Source organism: Orbicella faveolata, unplaced genomic scaffold (genome assembly GCF_042242905.1).
Source record: "Orbicella faveolata isolate gen_17 unplaced genomic scaffold, um_ofav_v1 contig_25, whole genome shotgun sequence".
Lineage (NCBI taxonomy): Eukaryota > Metazoa > Cnidaria > Anthozoa > Scleractinia > Merulinidae > Orbicella > Orbicella faveolata.
The window spans coordinates 7,621,936-7,642,149 of record NW_028301553.1 but is presented as its reverse complement, the minus strand read 5'-3'; the positions used below and the strand labels follow the sequence as shown (position 1 = coordinate 7,642,149).

The 20,214-nt window shown below is 40.2% G+C and overlaps 1 protein-coding gene and 1 pseudogene across 2 annotated transcripts; both read right to left on the bottom strand.

Annotated features, from left to right (window-relative positions):
* Positions 1–4,562: 4,562 nt before the first annotated feature.
* Positions 4,563–11,012, bottom strand: LOC110044240 (uncharacterized). Its single transcript, XM_020749759.2, has 4 exons — positions 10,360–11,012; positions 8,619–9,125; positions 6,971–7,240; positions 4,563–6,390 (listed from the first exon to the last, which is right to left on the bottom strand). Exons 1-4 carry the CDS (start codon positions 10,646–10,648, stop codon positions 5,738–5,740), a joined length of 1,719 nt encoding a protein of 572 aa, XP_020605418.2. The 5' UTR covers positions 10,649–11,012; the 3' UTR covers positions 4,563–5,737.
* Positions 11,013–14,518: 3,506 nt separating this feature from the next.
* Positions 14,519–19,996, bottom strand: LOC149108803 (uncharacterized; annotated as a pseudogene). Its single transcript, XR_016208498.1, has 7 exons — positions 19,943–19,996; positions 19,267–19,551; positions 18,809–18,923; positions 18,191–18,623; positions 17,440–17,712; positions 15,806–16,477; positions 14,519–15,135 (listed from the first exon to the last, which is right to left on the bottom strand). The product of XR_016208498.1 is annotated as an uncharacterized LOC149108803 (transcript).
* Positions 19,997–20,214: the final 218 nt, after the last annotated feature.

Below are 20,214 nucleotides of genomic sequence, written 5' to 3'. Positions count from 1 at the left end.
ATAGTTTAAGATCCCGACACCAAAAGTTCGCTGAGTGTGTCGCATAGCTAAACGCGCGAGAAAAGACAAGGGAAAAGTAAATTGACAACGTTAAAAATATCCACCCAAGCACTGTTCAAATCGATATACTTCCACAAGTAAAATACACGTTAGAGATCTGGAAGAGGACTAAAACTAGCATCTTTAAAAAGCGAGGTAAGCAAAGTTTGGGATCCCACATCTAAAACGCGAGTGTGCCGCCTCGTTTAACGTGCGAGAACAAGCGAGAGAATAGAAAATTGACATGGGAAAGAATATCTAACCCAAGCACTGTCCAAATCGAGATTTCCACAAGTGAAATACACTTTTGTAGATTTGGGGGAAGGCCAAAACCAGCATTTTTAAGAGCCCCGTAAGCATAGTTTGGGGTCCCCTCACAAAAAACGCGAGTGTGTCGCATCGCTAAACGCGCGAGAACACGCGAGTGAAAAAAAGATGTAAATTAGCGAGTACCTTTAACCCAAGCATTGTCCAAAGCGTCAAATTCCACAAGTGAAATACACGTGTGTAGATTTGTGGAAGCTAAAAGTAGCATCTTTAAAAAGTTAGCTAACCATTGGTTTAGATCCCCGCACCTCAAACGCGAGTGTGGCGCATCTCTAAACGTGCGAGAACTTACGAGAGAAAAGAAAGTTTATATGGGCGAGAATCTCTCACCCAAACACCGTCCAAATCGAAAGACTTCCACAAGTGAAATACACGTGTGTAGACTTGGGGGAGGGCTAAAAGTAGCATTTTTAAAAAGTTAGCTAGGCATTGGTTGGGATCCCTGCACCTAAAACGCGAGTGTGGCACCTCTCTAAACGCGCGAGAACTTACTAGAGAAAGGGAAAGTTGATATGGGCGAGAATCTCCAACCCCAACACTGTGGAAATCGATAGTTTTCCACAAGTGAAATACACGTGTGTAGATTTCTGGGGAGGGCTATAAGTAGCATATTTAAAAAGTTAGGTAAGCATTGGTTGGAATCCCTACACCTAAAACGCGAGTGTGGCGCATCTCTAAACGCGCGAGAACTTACGAGAGAAAAGAAAGTTGAGATGGGCGAGAATCTCCAACCCAAACACTCTGCAAATCGATAGTTTTCCACAAGTGAAATACGCGTGTGTAGATTTGAGGGAGGGCTAAAAGTAGCATCTTTAAAAAGTTTGGTAAAGATTGGTTGGAGTCCCTGTACCTAAAACGCGAGTGTGGCGCATCTCTAAGCGCTCGAGAACTTACGAGAGAAAAGAAAGTTGATATGGGCGAGAATCTCTCACCCCATGAGGGGACGCAAATGACTTCTACTGTAAGGATCTCTTCCTGGTTTTTTTTTTTTTTTTTTTTAATTCTATGAGAACAGGGCTTTATTCCTCTAAGGCTGTGGGTGTAATTCGTAAAAACACTGTGTTTTTATAAATCGTTTAGAAATTCTTCCGTACAGTTCAAATTAATGCTGCTGACACATGGGTGGGCACTTTATATGTAGACCGTTATGTAAGATACATTAAACTGTTTTTACTGTTCATGATGCACTGCTACGTTAGTCTGCTTTATAAATATTTAACTGCTCTGGTCGAGTTTTTAATTTCAGTATGATTAAACGTTCTTTTTACGCGTTCCTGTTAAAAATAATGCAAAGTTGTCAATTTTAGTAATTTCAATTTGAAGAAAAGGTTCTGTTAGTACCTTCTTGTTACTTGATGAAAATTTTGCGGGGTTTGTTTTACCAGGGCGCTTCATGACGCCTCCTGGAATAAGCTATACCTTCCCTAGTTGAATCGTCATCAGTTTATCGTACGTTATTCAGTTTATTGATTAGAAAAATAATTATACTTTTGAACCTTAGTTCCTCTATTTTCAGGGGATGGGGGATGGGCTCACTTCTTTTGGAGGTCGTTACTTACGGACTTTTACGATTCGTTGCGTGTACGAGCCATTGGCCAAGCGATTGGCCAAGCCATTGGTAGCCGTGCATGGTCACCTAAAGCTCTGACAATCTATCTTAGCTCCAGGTACTAAGTTTCTCCTCGCGCTTGTTTTGTTTTGTTTTTTTTTTTTGTCTTTTTGCCCTCGGCTGTGTAATTGTGCGGTATTTTCTACGCAATAACTTCAATTGCCGAGCATGATAATACTGCACGTGGCTCCCACTGCCAACGACATACTCAGACAAGTATTCCAGATCCTCTGGGTTTTTATTCCTTACGATCTGTTTTAGACTGATTAATCAAACGTTCCTTTACGCCCGGACAAACATCTCGATGCAAGCTCAGAGTTTATTGTGATGGCTTTCATTGGGTAAACAAAACATTTACGTCTGCTCGCCGCGCTCAACATATCATCCATTCGTAGGCACTTTGGTATCTTTAAGTTCAGTTCGTAGATGTGGTTCAGGGAGATTACTTGATTTATCGGCATTCCCCAGTCTTTCTTCACGTGTGTTTAGACGTGATCCGATATACAATGACCTTGTTTTGTTCCAGATTATTGGTGTCGGTAGAGTCCGCCATCATTTGAATGCATCGGGAATGACTCGAACGCACTATTTACTTTTAAAGCACTATTAATATCGTGACTTCATTTTAAAGCTTGTCTCATATTCAATCGGCCCTTTCTGGTTATTTTTTATTTAATATCATCGTCATGTCACTGAAACAGATTATGACGCCTTCCCTGGCCACAAGACGAAGAACCCTAGTGAGAGTATGTAAGGAATGCTAGGAAAATTTCCTACCATTTCTCTGCGGTACCTACAGGAGAAGCCCCGTGCGTCCCGTCATCGGATATGAGCCATACAGCCCATAAACCTAAGATTCAGAGTACGCATTAGGAATGCTAATCTCGTTGATCGCTTTTATTAAATATTAATGCATGTACAAGGGTCGTAAGAATGCAAATTAGTATTAGTTCACAAGTTTCCCAGAAAACCACAGAATCGTATCCCTTATGGAGTACAATTTTTTTTCTTGGCAACGTTCTTTCAATCAGTTCTATCAGGTGTTTATTCATTGCACAACGCTTTTGAGTGGTATATACCATGGAATATTATATCTTATTAACCAAGCGCGAGGGCCGTACTGGCAGAATATTTCGTTTCTCTTCCTCGCGGGGAATCAACAGGACGAGGGACAACAAAAATAGCAATGTAACGCACTGTAGCAACGTTAAGCCGAAAGCGCCATATATATTTAGTTACTCAACGAGCTTCATCCAATATAATATTCATCATAAGGCTATATAAAATCCAAGTTTGACTTTCCCGAGGAGATGGTTTTTTAAATCGGCCATCTACTCGGCAAAATAAACCTTGTAACACCACCATGCAAGTCACCCAGTTTAAACATTCCGTTCAGTTGAACGATAAGTCATAATTACCTCAGGTTGTCCACAACTCAGAGTGAATGTTATGAACTGACCAAAGTGGACTGATCTTTGATGGAAAATCAATGAATGACCAGGTCACGCAATTTATCAGTGAAACAGTTTACGTCTATAGAAGTGTCAGCGTTTTTATCCGCGTTGAAACTGTTTTCAAACTGTTGTTTTCGATTATATACCTTCTCTTGAGCATGTCTTTTCGCACGCGCGTTGGTTTATTCGGTATTTCTACTATGGTCAGTATGGACGAATTGTACGACATGACAATAGCCGGTTCGAATCGAATCGCTCGCATCATTTCATATTCGTGCTTTGGCATCGCCGTTCAAGTGTAACAAAACGATATGTAATCGTAAGCATAGTTGGTACAGCTACATTATCAAGGCAAGATTTCAAAATCCTGACTCGAGATAACTCGAAATCCTGACTCGAAGAATAGATATCCTCCTGTAGACCGTTTTCACTGTCAGGCCATTCCCTCCCGCCCCCCCCCCCCCCCCCCTTTTTTTTTTTCTTTTTTTTTCGAATGCGTTTTCTGGCTTTGGGTCGGTCGGTTGGAAAAGGAAAAAAAATAAAAATAAAATTGGTTAAGGAGTCTGGAGCTAGGAGGCCCGGTACCTCAGCATAATATCCGTGAAGCCTGGAAACTACAAGGTATGGTTACGAAGTCAACATGGCGGCAATGGAAGAAGGAAAAATCGACATCGTTGTAAAAATCAAACGAGAACAGGGAATAAACTAAAAATATGTAAGGCAAAAAATTACTTATGCTTCAGATTAAAGTAACAATTGTTTGAAATAATGTGTCATTGTCTTAATTGCCTTCTGCGTGACTATTTTTTTTTTTTTGAAAACGCGAAAATCTGGATCGGTCGGACGACGCTAACCAGAGAAAAAAAGGGGGATGGCCTCACGCAACGAAAAAATATATCGAAAACTATTCCCTTCTAGTCCCGAGCATTTTAGAACGCCTGTGCTCGTGTTTGAGGAATGGTAGGGTAAATGGTTTATTAAAATTATAAATTATGACTGTCTGAGCTGTTGTTGGGAAGTTCGTAAGGCGACGTTCAGTTCTATAAGTACCTAACGCTAACAACGCATGTATGGCAATAGCTTCAGACATGAGAGATAAACGCTTTGAAGTCATATATATAGCTTTCACAAACCAGGATGATTGACAAACTTTATTCATTTTACCAAGAAAAATCTACAGAGACACGTAGTTATTAGCTTGTGAACAGGCTCTGGCTAGAAGGGTCTGACCGCGGCTGGAAGGGCCGAGCAAGAACTGGCCGAGAGGGAAGTGGCCGACTAGGGGTTGGGGTAGGGGGGTTGGTGCGGCGCTCCCCTCCGCTCGCTCGCTCTCTCTCTCTCTCTCTCTCTCTCTCTCGCTCTCTCTCTCTCTCTCTCTCTCTCTCTCTCTCTCTCTCTCTCTCTCTCTCTCTCTCTCTCTCTCTCTCTCTCTCTCCGCCCCTTACTCCACTTGTAGAGAGCCATGGTCACAGGCTATATAGCTATCTGTATCATTTTATGACAGCATGAAGCTAAAGTTAAACATCACATTGTCGTGTAATTCTAATCTATCGGTTGATTTTTGTTTTCTGTATCTATTTAACAATTTTGAGATCTCGGATTCCTTTATCTGACCAATCACAATTTAAGATATCGGGTTTTTTTTATCGGTGGAGACTTACTAAATTGTCCACTATCCACTTTGGTGGTAAAGACACCCACCTTCTGAACTCTTAGCACCCTCGGTGATAAAAACGTTAGTTTTGACTATGTTGCCTCTTTACTGGGGATTTTGGTTCTTTTGTATACTAGAGTATTCGTATTCAAGTCCTTCTTAGTTTGGATTTAGACGGTACAACTTCAACACGTGCGACACACAAGTCTACGACAAGAATCTGTTCGTGCAGCTTGCTTAAGACTGTCGAGTACCACACGAAATTGAAACATGTTTGAAACATGTTTGAAACATGTTGAAACATGGGGCGCTTTTCATTCGATGAAAATTCCGGTTTGAATTTCCGGAGATTTCCAGTGACCAATCACGGAACAGCTTTTTCCAGAATTTCCGGAAAAGAGGACAACCTTGCAAGGTAAACCGAATGTGCGCATGCTACAAAGGTCGCATAGACAAAGTTGAACTGCCTAAATCGCCTCTTTAATTAATAACCAGGTCAATACGTTATCAAGCCAACAGTTGTAATAAAACCTTATTCTCAAGAACGAAAATTTTTGAAATCTTTTTTCTCATGAGCCCAAAAGCTAAACTAGTTAAACTGTAACAAGAGTAATGATTATATGCCGGAAGCTGTTTATAGTCATAATATATTAGTTAAACGAGTAAACAGTTTCCCATAAACGGCATTCTATCAATTCGCGCTGTGGACCTGAAGTTTCCTTTTTCGTCAGAGATGACCAAAAGCTCGCCATTATGTGTCGCAAACTGCTCACGCTTCAGGCTTTCCACGAGATGCTGAGGAATTATCCAGTCAGGATAGATGAATTCGAAATCCTCCGGTTCAAACGAAATTTTGCCATAACGGATTCGCGTTTTAAGCATCAAGGCCTCATTGACGTCCAGCTGTAGTCCTCCATAGTTTGGAGTTGCTGGTAACTGGAGCTGTGGCGGCTTGACGAGTTGTCTTTCAGGCAAGCCACCCGGCTGAGTATCATGATAACGTTCCTGTCGTGAAGGACCTGCAAACTGTTCTCGTGGCTTGGATTGGCTTGCTTCAGACGCAACATTGGCTGGTGTTGGGAATTCTCCCTGATACCTCTCTCTTCCTTTTGTGTCTTCCATTGCTGAGGTCTGAAGCATTAGCTGCATCATGACATCGGGTTCCACGTTCAGCTTTCCGTCTTCCAACCACACAGTAAGTCCCTTTCCCTTTTCTTTGAGGATGCCTTCAATAGTGTGTGCAAAGATATCTTCTTCCCTTGATGGAAGGTGGGAGGGGCCACAAATCGTAAAGATAAGCTTGTCAACTGAAAAGTATGAAAGTTACATCAGTTCTTTTAAGAGTTTTCTATCATTAACGAAGTGAACAATTTCGACTTTTACAATATTGGTGCCATATGTCTGGGTTACTGAACGAATGTTTAATTAGTTAAGCTTCTTACTTCTTTTGACGTCCATTTTATTTTCTACATGTAGGAACTACTGTAGCTACACTCAATCAACAGACTGGTTGTTACCTCGAGCCTGGATCATAATTATTGGGTTTTTTAAATCCAAGATGGTGGTCATTCGGTCGGCCCATTTCTATTTGAACGCCCAACGCTACCCTAGGTCAAGACCGGGCTACCAGCTGACGGTTATTAAACTTCAGATAACAAAGATAGGGAAATGGCCTACATTAATGCATTTTATTTAACTGAGTGTTAAGTACTCAATTAAGCTAAAAACAAGTGGTACTTCCACGCAGTTCACCTGAAGTTATCACTTTCCATTTTCGTCACTTCACTATGATAGCTAAAGACGGTGAACTTTAACCAGTTGTACCTACATTTATTTAATGACATAAACCTCTATTATAGACGTCAAACACACAAGTTACATTCTTACCAACGTTATCTGCTGCAGTTCTTATAAGTTCCTCCAACGCAAATGTACGTTCGGGTGAATAGTCGTAAGCATTTCGTAATGTTACTTCATCCACCACCAGCACACAGAACCTGACAGGGTTTCTCTTCAAATAAGACTCGATATCAACCGGTGAGAAGTTTTCGACTGGCGGGTTTCTTGACAAGTTAAGTCTAGGACGAATGTGCTCGATGACGTTCCTCACGGCCTGCATTGATGCTGCTGATACATCGCAGCCAAGAACTACCAAATCTAGATCAGAACGGAAAGCAAGCACTGACGTCAATTCACAGTGTTCCTAAATATAGAACCACTGACAAAGATGACCACGATGACAACAACTATAACAAAAGCAACGACAAAAACAACAACAACAACAACAAATGTAAGGCAAAGATGAAGAGATTGCACAAGCACGGTAAGTTTGATCTAACTTAAAGGAACTACGTCACGGTTTGCGCATCTTGAAACGTTCGTCGTTTACAATCCGTATTAATCCTCTCCATCCTTAACCATCCCTGCTCCTTTATGGTTTGTTAGTATCTCTTTGGTGTTTTTCTATATTACCCAACTACTATTTTCAGGTTTCCTTCAATTTAAAGATCATTTTGTACGTGGCCAAAATAACTCAAAATAACGAGACGAGCTCCTTTAGCATGGCTCAACGATGTTGGAACGCATTTCATAACGGTCTGGGAGCCGCGTACACTTGTATACCGCACTACCGCCTCCCTTTCGTTGCGATGTTAGTCTATTGTCGGTTACCTGTCCGGCATTTTGTCAGGTTGCCCCCACAGTTTGTTGGTATCCTGCTAAAACTCTCCTGGGTAGAGTTGCGAGAGGCAACTTTAAGTGTCTTCTCTACTGAAGGGTTCTTTCCTTCGGAATGATCCGCACCAAGATCAGTGATCCAAGCGAGATCACTGTCGGTGACGGTGCATCAAAAGAACCAATAAATCATTGCCAAAGCGAATTTATCGGTTCCAGTGATGCTCCATGATTCGAATAATCTTGAATTATTCATTTGATCCTAAAATGGACCACCACAACAAAGCACTTTAAAAAGACAAGATAACGAGAAGGACTGGGCTCCAACGCGTTAACCTGAATGTATTACCACACCTCGGGGAGACAAATGCACAACTAAGGCAAATATTTTCGAGCTCCCAAACTCGACAGAAGTCACACTAAAGTCACACTAATGACACATATAATTCCTCAAGCAATCCGTCTAACCTCAAGATCAACTGAACTACTAGATAGGAAATCATTTTAATCGGTGAAAGTTGTTGTCCTAAGCAAACACACATGCTTTATGATAAACAAATAAGGCTGTTAGTTTCTAAAGACACTACGCTCTTCAATATTCTGCCTTGAAGTAACCTATAATCCTGCAAGAAACTAAACGGAAGTTGTAAGAAAAGAAAGTGTTCAATTTTTATTAATAACTATGAACACTGTTGAAAACGTTCTTTTCAGTACTTTTAACTTGAGATCAGTGAAGGTTAATAAACTCGTTAACATGGTCAACACAACTGCACTATTCTACATGTTATCTTTTGCCCAAATCTAATCATACTCTCGTACATGCCACCCCATCTAACGCACGACAACTGTCTATTGCCCTCACCTTCTGGCTCGCGTTCTTCTTTGGTTATGAGAGGAACTGTCGCTTTGGCTTGGGCTCCTTCTGCAGTGCGATGAATGACAGCCCTTTCTATGATAACGCCGCTAGAAACACCGTCTAAAGAAAGGCCATTCAATATTTCCTCTCGAGCAACATCCACTTGACTTAAGGGATGTTCCGGTTTGTTTTCCCGCGATGCCCGTTCATCATTTGCAATCACAACTTCGTGTGCAGCTACAGGATCTGGCGGAAGGTCCATTTTGCGCGGTTGATATTCAAACTTCTGTCCTTTCTTGTTTGGATCAAAGTAATGCAGCAGTGCTTCCTCGTGAATCGCTTTGTGCTTTTTGTTCCAAGAAAAGACGAAGCTTTTCCTTCCATCAATAAACTCCTCACTAAACTGAGACCGAGCAATTTTTCTCCAAGCCCAGCGCGAGATGACAGACTGTTCTTCCTCGGTTTCGTTCTTGTAGTTGTCATCTCCTCCGATAACAACGATCACATTCTCCCCTGCATAGAAACAACAATGTTAGAAACAGAAATATCTCCGTTGTCGTGAAGGAAGTGGAGTCAGTAGGAAGTCATTTAAATGTTGTTTTGGTCTCAGGCGTACTCGAACAGATAAAAGGCGAATGTACTTTGCCACGAACGAATCGCCTGCTAGTCAAAATTTCAGCTGTCTCGTACCTTAGATCTACACAAGTCACTGTGACCCGACAAATGGGTTGAAATGTTTACAGATAGCAGAGACATGGTCGAAAATTTAACTGACAACTGAAATTCCAGCATTCCCATAGAGATCGTCTATCATACACGTACCAAGCCACAGCAAACAAAAAAATATCAAATTAAAAGACAAACAATGTTAATTTTTAAAATTAAAAGCTCAGTAATATCACGATCCCCCTCACACGTGCAGCCGTCAGACTGACTTTATCGAAAACTTCATGTCTGCAAAACGTCTTTGTAATGTAAATGTAAAATTCAAGATAATTTGCGGCGATACAGATGGAGATAGCTCATCTGTACCCGCTGAGAGGTTTAGCGGTATAACGGCATCAATCTGAGAGAATTCAAGCCTTTAGAAGTATATCTCGTATATGGAAAAAGATTCACGTGTTTGCAACTGGATTAAGAGGAAATTTTCCGAACGGGGGAGAGTCCCTGCTCAGGTCCTTGCCCTCATAAATTTCCCTCCCCCTAAGGAAACTCATTGATATTGCTTTTTTCTCTTTTACAATTCCCTCTGTCGGCGTGAGAGGAAGGAGTGGAGAGGAAGCAATGTGGACATAATCCCCTTTGTGCCTAACTGGGGCGTATGGAAAACATGGAATCTGGAATCCGTGAGCAGTACCTATTTTTTAAAAGGGCCCTGTGTATCATCCATTTCCACTTGAGGGAAAGGCAGCAAAGGGACGAGTACTGATGTCTTTCAAACTTATATGATACCAAGTTGTATCATTCACGCCAATATGAAATTCTCTGAAATTTTGCCTCGGACAAACATTAAGCGACAATAAGAAAATAAATATAACATATGCCTTGTTAGAGCAATTATTGTCATTCCTGATTCCAGATTTTCCATACGTCCCAAGAAATGTGGACCAAATTTTTTTTCAAGGAAATTGATTTTAAAAAATTACGTTTTGCTTATTATATGCTGCAAGATATAAATACTTCCTCTGTAATGTTTATAACTCAAGGAAAGCGACATTTCCATGTTTCCGGTTTATAAAACTCTTACCAGTTGCCTGCAGTAAAGCTCTGTACACTTCCGTGTAGCCACCTCCAGTGTTTTCGTTGATTGAGAGGCGAGATTCATTCGCATGAACAGCTAGAATGGCAAAATCAATCTGTAGTTCTGGAATAGTTTGTCTGCTTAACTTGGGTATTTCTGATAGCGGGAAGTAGTGCTTCTCGACGGAGAATTCAAAGCCAAGTTTCGCTTTCGAAGCCATCAACAGATCTTCGATGGAGTCAAGCTTGTAAACACGGTCACAGTTAAACAGATGAAACTTGCGTGGCGCTGTCATCTTTTCTTGTTTACACGTAGAATTTGCTTGAAATTATTGCTCCCTTTTAAATTTTCGAAGAAAAGAACTTGAATTTGTCCACCTTGCCTTTCGAGTGCTGGACCTAAAAGGACAACATGCCACTACAACGTCACCGCCGTTCCGAGAAAACTGTGGCTATTGAAATTGATCAATAAAGTCAAACAAAGTGAAATATAAGCACTTTTTCTGTACTTATATTTGGCATAATCCTGTATATCGACAAACATGGCAAATAAGCCACGTTTTACGAACCATACCGCTTGCTTTAGTATTTTGAAACATGAAATAACCATCAGTGTTGTGAAGTCGGGGTTGTGAAATTCTCGGAAAAGCGGAACTTGCTGTCTATGCATGCATGATGGGTAAATATAGAAATTGCGTGACGGCTGGTAACGCTTAGTGTAATAGGGGGCTTCAGCAAGGACGTTTTGGAGTCAGGGGCGGTAATCAAAAGTCAAATAATCCCTTCTTTGATGCATACGGATTAGGTCATTTCATCAACAACGTCAAGAAATACATGCTAAAACGAAAGATTTTTAACTCACTTTTATGTTAAGGGGGAAATGAAGAGGCATCAAATAACAAAAACACATCAACTTCCGGTTTTACTTGAACTCGATTTAACCACTTAATAGCGCAGAAACATTTTAATAACACAATAAATAGAAAGAAATTATGGATGGACAAAAAATGAAGAAGATTAAAACGGTTTCTCACATGGCAGTGATATGGGCTTTTAAGGTTGCAGGAGGGGGGGGGGGGGCAGGTATGTTTTGTAGGTTGCAGCTTGCAGCTTGCAGCTTGAAAAATCGACTTTTAACTGTCCGAGTGTGTCTACTTAACACTTCGGTTAGCCTGAATAGCACTCCGGTTAGCCTAAATTAGCTTAGGTTGCTTGCTTACTGGGGTTTATTCGACTTCAACTCAAAAAACGAGTCGTTTCAACATGCAACCTGCAAAATATACCTGCCGCTTCTCAGGTGCCCTTCAGAAAAAAAAATCGTACCTGCGTTGTTTGTGAGGAAACTACCACAAACTATATATCAATAGAACAGTTATGAACTGTAGAATTCGGGAAAAAATAGCCACTGTATTGACCGTGCCTTTGTTCAGAAGAATGAAGCCAAGAAACGCAAAACGACCGATCGATTGTCATTCCACCGAATTAATCGGGTATCAAACGCAAGCAGTAATATATTTAACTACTGAACAGTTTTAATCACCTAGCGTCAATCTCTCACATAGTGTCGGGGTTTTCCAGTATTCTTATTGGTTATCTTTTTATAGACCCATAAAGTTATAGTATGGAATAATTTGCCGAACCTGTTGCGTTCGTGCCTTTCACAAGAGAAATATCCAGGATATAACGTGACAATTCCCCCACACTCTTTTGTTCCTCGATGCTTAAAGAATGTTCTGGTCAAATTTCATGAAAATCTGCCAATTCTACATACCCTATTAATTCATTTAAAGAAATGGTGTTATTGCGAGTTATCGCCGTTTGAAGAGTTGTAAACATGTCACCCCTTTACTCGGATGTATGTGAACAGAATATGCGGCCAGTCAATGAAATGATGATACCCCCAGCGCTTACAGCGAGCGAAATGATTTTCGCGGGAATTCCAAGGTATGATGGTATGACAGTCACGTTCTCCTTGTTGAAATTCAACGTGCGTTTATAGAGCCGTCTTCACCGCTCATGAGAAATGGGGAAAACCAAGAGAAATAAGCGTGGCAAGAGTACGGATTCGAGTATGCACGATCCCTTGCCGCTGTCGGTCAAAGTTTTCTTCTTGTCTTAGAGGAATTCCCCCTTAGTCTTCTTCTCAGGTACCGGCTTCGATTTTTTCGCTGCCCAAGGACTTTTCTCTTCCTTTTTTAGCACGCTTCATGACCTCAATAAGGAATGATAGGTAGCATGGAAGAGCGAATTAATTCGAGAACACAACTGCAAAACAAGAAAATGCTAATGAGGCCCGTGTAATAAGAGGTATCGGAGGAAGCCGTTTTGCGCAAATGACACGTAACTGTTTTCCTAACTTTTATTTTTAAAAAAACTTTTTTCTAACTAACTCGCGCGCGTTTTAAGATTTTACTTTCATTTTTTTGGGAAATGTTAGATTTTATAGAGACCTTTTTTTTTGCTTAAAAAGGAAAAACCGCACTATGAAGGTATTGTTTAACCTGAACCTTAAAAACTGTTAGGCTGAACAGTTTCAAAATGAAACTCGTTTATGCCCCTTTCTGTCGAGTCGTTTCAATAATTGTGACTACGAGAATGAATTAGGCCAACAGTCGAGCTATGTATGCTGAAGCACTTAAAATAGAGACGGCAACCTGATGGGAAAATAATTTATGGCACTTTAAATTGATAATAATTAATTACATCATAATGTTAATAATCATTCGTCATACCAACGATTTTAAAGCAAGTTAACTAAGATCTAGCAAAGATGAGGGCCACTAATTATAAAAAGGAAGCATAATAACAGAGGGACACAAGGCTATCGGTGAAACAATGGGTGGAGGTGGTTGATTACTTGAACGATTTCAAGTTTTAGTCTTGCGGACTAAGAGGCCCGGGGTGGGGACTCTCAGAAAAGTTGGGTGGTGGTGTGTGGCCCGCTTCCAACGAGGATCCATAACTTACAGTACGAACCGACAAAACGAGGCTAGTAAGATATTTATTATATCTCTACTGTGTCTGACGGTTTCGGAAACGATCTCTATTCACGCAGGACGGTTTCAAATTTCTGACGCACCTCGAAAGCAAAACGAGTCAATTTAAAATCGTTGTTAAGCGACTCTTAAGTCGTTAGCAGGTTTTTATACACAATTTCAGAAGTAAAAGAAGGTTTTAAATTTTTCCTTCCGAAAAAGTTAGGAACACTTAGCGATAAATCACGAAACATTTTGTCAACAAAAACAGCTTTAAATTTTAGCGGGCCGCTAAACTGACCAATCACAGCGCGCGTACTAACTGAGAGATATAATAATTGTTAAATGCAACATATATAACACTAAATGTTACAATACAAAAAATTTATTACCAGCCTGAAAATCAAACGATCACTCAATCATAATCATTCGATGTATTTCCTAAACAAACAGTGTCGCCTTGATGGAGAGAAATACCAAAAATAATGTTTTCAGGGAATGGGCGTCGAGAGTAAAATAAAATGTTTAGATTGGAGAAAGGCTTTGAGGTGTTTCTTCCGCTGTTTTTACGTCTCTTAAGGTGGCTCAAAACAGTTTCCTGCTCTTTCCAAGACTTACATTTTGATGATCCATTATAATCACTCTTAATCCGTTCATGCTAAAATCATGGTATCAAAACAAACTGCCCAATCATTGGTGTAGTTCAGCGCCATGTACATATTTTGTCAAACTTTGCCCAAAGTTGCACCTCATCCTAGCCTGTTTATGAAAATTCGATATTAAAACGGGTTTCACCGTGGGGTTTTTAAAGCATAAGTACTGAAAGCTAATCTTAAGGTTATTTTTTGCACTTCATTCTGTTGCTTTGGTAAACTATCGAGTCACGAAAATGATAACGTACAGCATGTTCACCAATGATTTGGCAGTTTTTTGATACCATGATTTTGGAACAATTGATAAAGAGTGGTTACAATAACTCATCAAAATCTAAGTCTTGGAAAGTTCTGGAAACTGTTATGAGCCGCCTTAAATGCTCGTTTTTGGTATTTCTCAACATCAAGGCAACGCTGAAAACTCAGTGGAGTAAGAATTCTGAACAGAAATGTATCTTTCAAATCTTTACTCGGCTCCCCTTGGGATATTAGTTAATAAGTGAAAGTTTTTTACTTAACACATACAGTCAGTTACGCATTTTAGGTTGACATGTTTCCTCCAATAACACTTCTACGTACTCCACTATATAAACATACATACAACCCACAATTCCCCACTTTGCTTTGGCGTAGGTCGACTGACGCTCTTAAAGTCATCAGCTTCATAAATTCGCAGTCACTCATTAGTATTCAGTCGAATTATACTACTGCTTTTATGAAAACTGTATTTAAGAAAATCAGTATGGCGCGGCTTTCTTGGAAAACTTATCTTTAACAACTAAAGAAAATCCGCTTTGAAGTTCACTTTAGTTGTCTGTCTGTCTGCCCGTGGTCTGTCCGCTGTCTGTACTTACAACCGTCTGTCACTCATTTTAAACAATCTTGCGCAATTTTTACGATGCAGTATTTATGTTTTACATTCCACGTTTGGTAAGAAAAGTACGGATTCCATTAATGTTCCAAATTTTCACTATGAATAGCAGATTTCTTTCTCGTTTGAAATGATGCAAAGTTCCCGACTTGGTGTCGCACAATATTCTTCGTTCAAATTCTCAAAGCTGAAGTGAGGTATTTGCCACTTTCCATACCTAAAGTGTATATCTTTTTCTTGGAAAGATACCAGTCCATAATGGACACGAGTTTTTAACATGAAAGTTTAGTAGGTAGCGATCTATATTCCTTCGTATCTTGACCTCGAGATTTCAATCAACTTTGGATCAACGGACCATGAAAGTGTACCATCAATGCCTTGCACGATTGTTACTCCAGTCACAGGCGTGTGGTGATACTGTTGAAACAGACTTTGATTAATGAGGTACAGGACCGTAAATGTGTAGTACCATTATTAAAGATCTTCTAACTGATAAGATATTTTTCCATAACGAAGTAAATTCCTCAGCAACCAGAGACAGACAGGAGGATCTCTTAGCTGAGTCGTTGTTGCGGTTTGCGGTGCTCGCTGCTTCTTAGTTTGTGATTTACCTGAGTAGGTGGAAAACGATTCAGCTGTTTAGCCTGGGGTATCGCTGTTCTTTTCTTTTGAGGTTTTAATGTTGCAGTGGTTTACATATTAAAATGTTTGTCTTTTCAAGCTAAATTAAGTTCCCTGCTGGAAAAAATAGTTATTTTATTCTTTTTTCCAGTTTTAACTCTGCATCGTAGACTTTGATCCTTGAAAGAAATGATGAGATCGGCACCAGATGTCGATTTATGTTCTTCTTTTAAACTCTCTACGATGTACTGAGGTATTTGCCAATTTCCAAATCTAAAGTGTACATCGCATTCTTCGAAAGATATCTGTCCGTTGCGAAGACAAGTTTTTAACAGGAGGTTTTCATTTTATCCATCTGTATTTCCTTCTTTCTCGAAAATTCTTTCAATTTACTATCAACGGACCATTTCAGTTTGCCATTATTGCCAAACACGATTCTTACTCCAGCTTCCGGGATGTGTTGGTATTCTTGAAACAGACTTTCACTGATGAATTCCGGAACTGTAAAATCGGGGTCCCACATTTGAAGATCTTCTAACTCCCAAGACACTTTTCCATAACGAAGTATAGTCCTCAACAAAACAGGCTCCCCATTTTTACTTGTGGCAGGGGGATGCATTTGTTGATTTGCCGCTGCAGCTTGTGGCGTAGGCTGCGGTTTGTTTTGTGTATGTCCTGATTGCCAGACTGAAGGATTTTGTACTGGATCACCTTGTGACTGGCCTGAATAGGTAGAAAACGATTCAACTGCTGCTGAACATGGGGAATCTCTACTCTTTTTTTGAAAGCCTCTAGAGAGATTCGTCTGTGGACTTGGTTGGGGCGCTCCTGACTTCAGAAGATGGACCATAACATTGGGATCTACAGACAGGCTTCCATCTTTCAACCATGCAATTAAGCCCTTTCTCGTTCGAATAAGTATGTCTTTAATGGTTCGACTGACGATCTCTTCGTCCTGTGGTGGTAAGGAACAGGTCTCGCAGATCAAAATGATGACCTTTTCATCTGAAAAGAAAAATGGGTTACTTATACCTTTTATTGAAACGTCTATTAAGTTCTGCAATTTTATTTCAGGGCTATAGTAAATGTTTCATGCATTTCGGGGAATGATCACAATACAGGCACTAAAGCACTTTCCCTTTTTGTTAATGATGTGCTCGATGGTTTGCTTGACAGTCACTTCATCATCTCTCGACTTTAAACAGCTGTTATCGCACATCAAACCGAAAACCTTTTCATCAGTAAAAGTGTAACAAAATTAATTCATATACAGTGCAACCTCTCTTTGCCGGGACACTTCAATATCTAACGAACAGTTTACATCGTCCAGAAATCGTATATTCTTCTGTTTAACTTCATAATACAGTCAGTTAGTGCTCCCCATTTGGCCTCTATGGATCGACAAATGAAGGTTTGTTGCTCGAGAAAAAAAGAGCATAATGCTCCGGGAAGAAGGACTCTACAATTGTCTGAGTGAGTTTGGGGTCTCTGCTACATAATCGATCGAACCATACGAGCCCCTAACACTGCTCAAAACGTTCATTTGGTTGTTTTCTTTTTCCAACCGCATGTCAAGCCAAACGCTTTTAAGATATTTGGTAAAATGTCAAAAACAGAAAGCTAGTTTCCATATAAACTGCTCAAAAGTATTGAAACTGGATTATTTTAAACTTTATCCGCTCAAGCAAGATCAACCGGGAAAAAGTTCCAAAACGTCGGCAGAAAAAGATTGTCCTCTCTCAAACCGTTAAGGCTAAACTGAAAGGTTATCAATCCTAGCTGAAAAATACTAAACATCAACCAATAGCACGCAGTCATATAATTAACTTACGTATGAGTGTAAGAATGCCCCCTTACTCTCTGCTTCCCACCAAGGTTCAATACCTGTCGGTGAAAATTTCGGCTTTCATACTATTGGGTACCAAACGCTATCAATTACTTCAACTGGAATTTAAATGCTGTCTTACCAACTTTATTTGCTGCTGTTTCGAGAAGGTCTTCGTATTCCAATTTTCTTTGGGGTAGATTGCAATAAGCATCTTTTATTGTTTCTGCATCCATTACCAGCACGAAGCACTTCAGATCAATCCTCGTCAAAAATTGCTTAGCTTCGTCGGGTGGAAGGTTTTCAACTGGAAAATTTGCTGACAAACTGAACTTAGGTGCTATCTCTTGAAAAACTTGCATCGCCGCCTGCAAGGAATCCTGTGACACATTACAGCCCAGGATTGCCAAGTCAACTGAAAAAAAAAAAACCAAACAGACGAAGAGTCTCAATTGAACAAACGTTTGACGAGACAGGCTATAGACAATCTAGTTTCATTCATTCGATCACAACTGGAGTGGATAGTAGTAAACGTTTTCCTCTTTGCCAAGGGAGTCTGCAGCTGGGTTTCTGATTTCCTAGGTAGTCAGAGTACCTTGATCGGTGAAGACGGGCAGTTAAGTAACCGCCACTTGGAATGGTCTACTTCCATTGGCCTCGTCAATCTACAACTCTTTACTAAATGGTTATGTTAGTTGGTAAATAGGCCAGTTGCTATAACTTGGCTCCGAGGCTTCGTGGGGGAACAGAACAAAGATATCATAGCGAGGAATGAATAAATAATTTATTGTGCTTTATTTCCCCAAGCGATGTTGGCCTACCAGATGATGAACTTTGCAAATGGTAAAAGTCACTTCAAATAGTGTCTGTGGACAAATATGATGCATTTTTACCTTTAGCAGAACTTGAGGTATTGAACTCCTTAGGTCTGGCGCCTGCCCTGTTGCCCATTTCATTGCTTATTTCAACGCGAGAGACCAGTGAACTTAGTTGCTGTGCAGGATCTTCTTCCACGTCTTCTACCCCGAGCTCAGTAGAGCTCGGTGACTGCGGTGTTTGTAATGATGGTCCTTGTGGCGGTTGATATTCAAACTTCTGTCCTTTCTTGCTTGGATCAAAGTAATGCAGCAGTGCTTCTTCGTGAATCGCTTTGTGCTTTTTGTTCCAAGAAAAGACGAAGCTTTTCCTTCCATCAATTAACTCCTCGCTGAACTGTCAATACGCAACTTTTCTCTTGGCCCAGCGCGAGATGACAGACTGTTCTTCCTCGGTTTCGTTCGTTCTTGTAGTTGTCATCTCCTCCAATAACCACGATGACATTCTCTCCTTAATTAAATGAAAGATAAAATATTTAAAATCCCATTTCAGTAGAAAGAACATGAATAAAACAACTTTTCCCTATAAATTAAACTACTACAAAGCTCTTAATAATCAAGCACTTGACTATATAAATAACTTTTTACACACATAAAGACTAACAGAACTTATCGCCTGCGCTCCCGAGACCATACCCTCCTCGCTGTTCCCAGAACCAAACACAGGACATTTGCTAATCACACCTTTACACACTCTGGCCTTTTCTCTGGAACAAACTTCCTCGTGAAATAAGACTAAGTCCAACCCTGACTGTTTTTAAATCGAAGTTAAAAACTTACTTTTTTAAATTAGCGTATAGTATGCCATGGTCTTATAATATGTTTCTTAAATTGTATTACTTCTATATACATTTTTCTTATATTTTTTCTGTAATCCTAATCTTACATTGTAAAGCACTATCGAATATTTTATAATTTTAGCGCTATATAAATCTAATCTTATTATTATTCACTATGATAAAAAAGACGGTCCTTAAATTCGCTCTATTATTCTGCATGTCATTTTCAGCTCCGACAGCAACTGAAATTTCAATTTTCAGCACACATTCTATCTAGACCGCGGTTTAAGAACCTCAGAAGAGAAAAAATCTAACATAAAATATTGAATTATGGTCCCTTGGTCTGTAAACCCCAGCCCCTATCCCCGTCCCCCCAAAAAAGAAAATTTCACACAGCATTTTATAGTAAAATTTGTTAGGCGTCGACGGTGAACAATTGAAATATTCATGCAAGTTTGAATTTAAAACAGTCATTGCATTCTTGGAAATATGGCAGATGTTTGCTTTTGCTGCTTCCAACAAATCCTCGACGATGCTTAGCTGGTAAACATTATCGCAGTTAAAAAGATGAAACTTGCGCGGCTGTGCCAACCTTTTTCGCTTATTCAAAGTACAATCTTTTCATATCTTTCTTCGCAGCCTTGTTTTGCTTGAAAAGGTTGAAGCAGTTTCTTTCACGAATCTCAAAACGAAAGTCCTTTTTTCCCGGAAAAAAAAGCTTCGTAACCAAGCTTAAACATATGCGCATTGTGTGCAATAATTCCGAGGAAGCCAATCAACCATGAAACATCACGCCGCCATCCTAGCTGGATCCCAGTCTCTCTCTCCTTTGCCTCCCTGAGGGTCTCCCTCTCTTCAACGACGAGGGAGGCCAAGGAGAGGCCTGAAATCAATGTTACGAAGTCTAGCCTGTGTAAGCAGGCGGCTCCCGATCGGGAACGCTATGAAAACGTCACGGGTAGTTTGTTCGTATTAAGTGTTTCATTTTCACTTGACATTGCGGCAGCCATTTATCGGTGTTCCAAAACAATGAAATGGCGGCCATGTTAGTGTACCAAACCATTCCTGTGAGGCTTGAACTCTCATATATTATCTACTTTCTTTTTTTCCAATAAATTTGCAGGGCTGCTGGCCACGTGAGTGAAAACGTTCTATCGGAGTCCAAAGAGTGCACGTGACTAAGCAGAGGAATGCAGGGAAAGAGAAAAGAGAGTTGCCTGTTTGACGAACTACAAACCTAAGTCAACATGCTACGCCGAGAAA

Excerpts from the sequence above, each read along its gene's own strand:
- LOC110044240 (XM_020749759.2), bottom strand. The coding sequence starts at position 10,648 with ATGACAGCGCCACGCAAGTTTCATCTGTTTAACTGTGACCGTGTTTAC. Across the intron at positions 9,126-10,359 it reads AGCTTTACTGCAGGCAACTG|GGGAGAATGTGATCGTTGTT; the intron begins GTAAGAGTTTTA and ends GTTTCTATGCAG. Across the intron at positions 7,241-8,618 it reads AGAAGAACGCGAGCCAGAAG|ATTTGGTAGTTCTTGGCTGC; the intron begins GTGAGGGCAATA and ends GTTCTGATCTAG.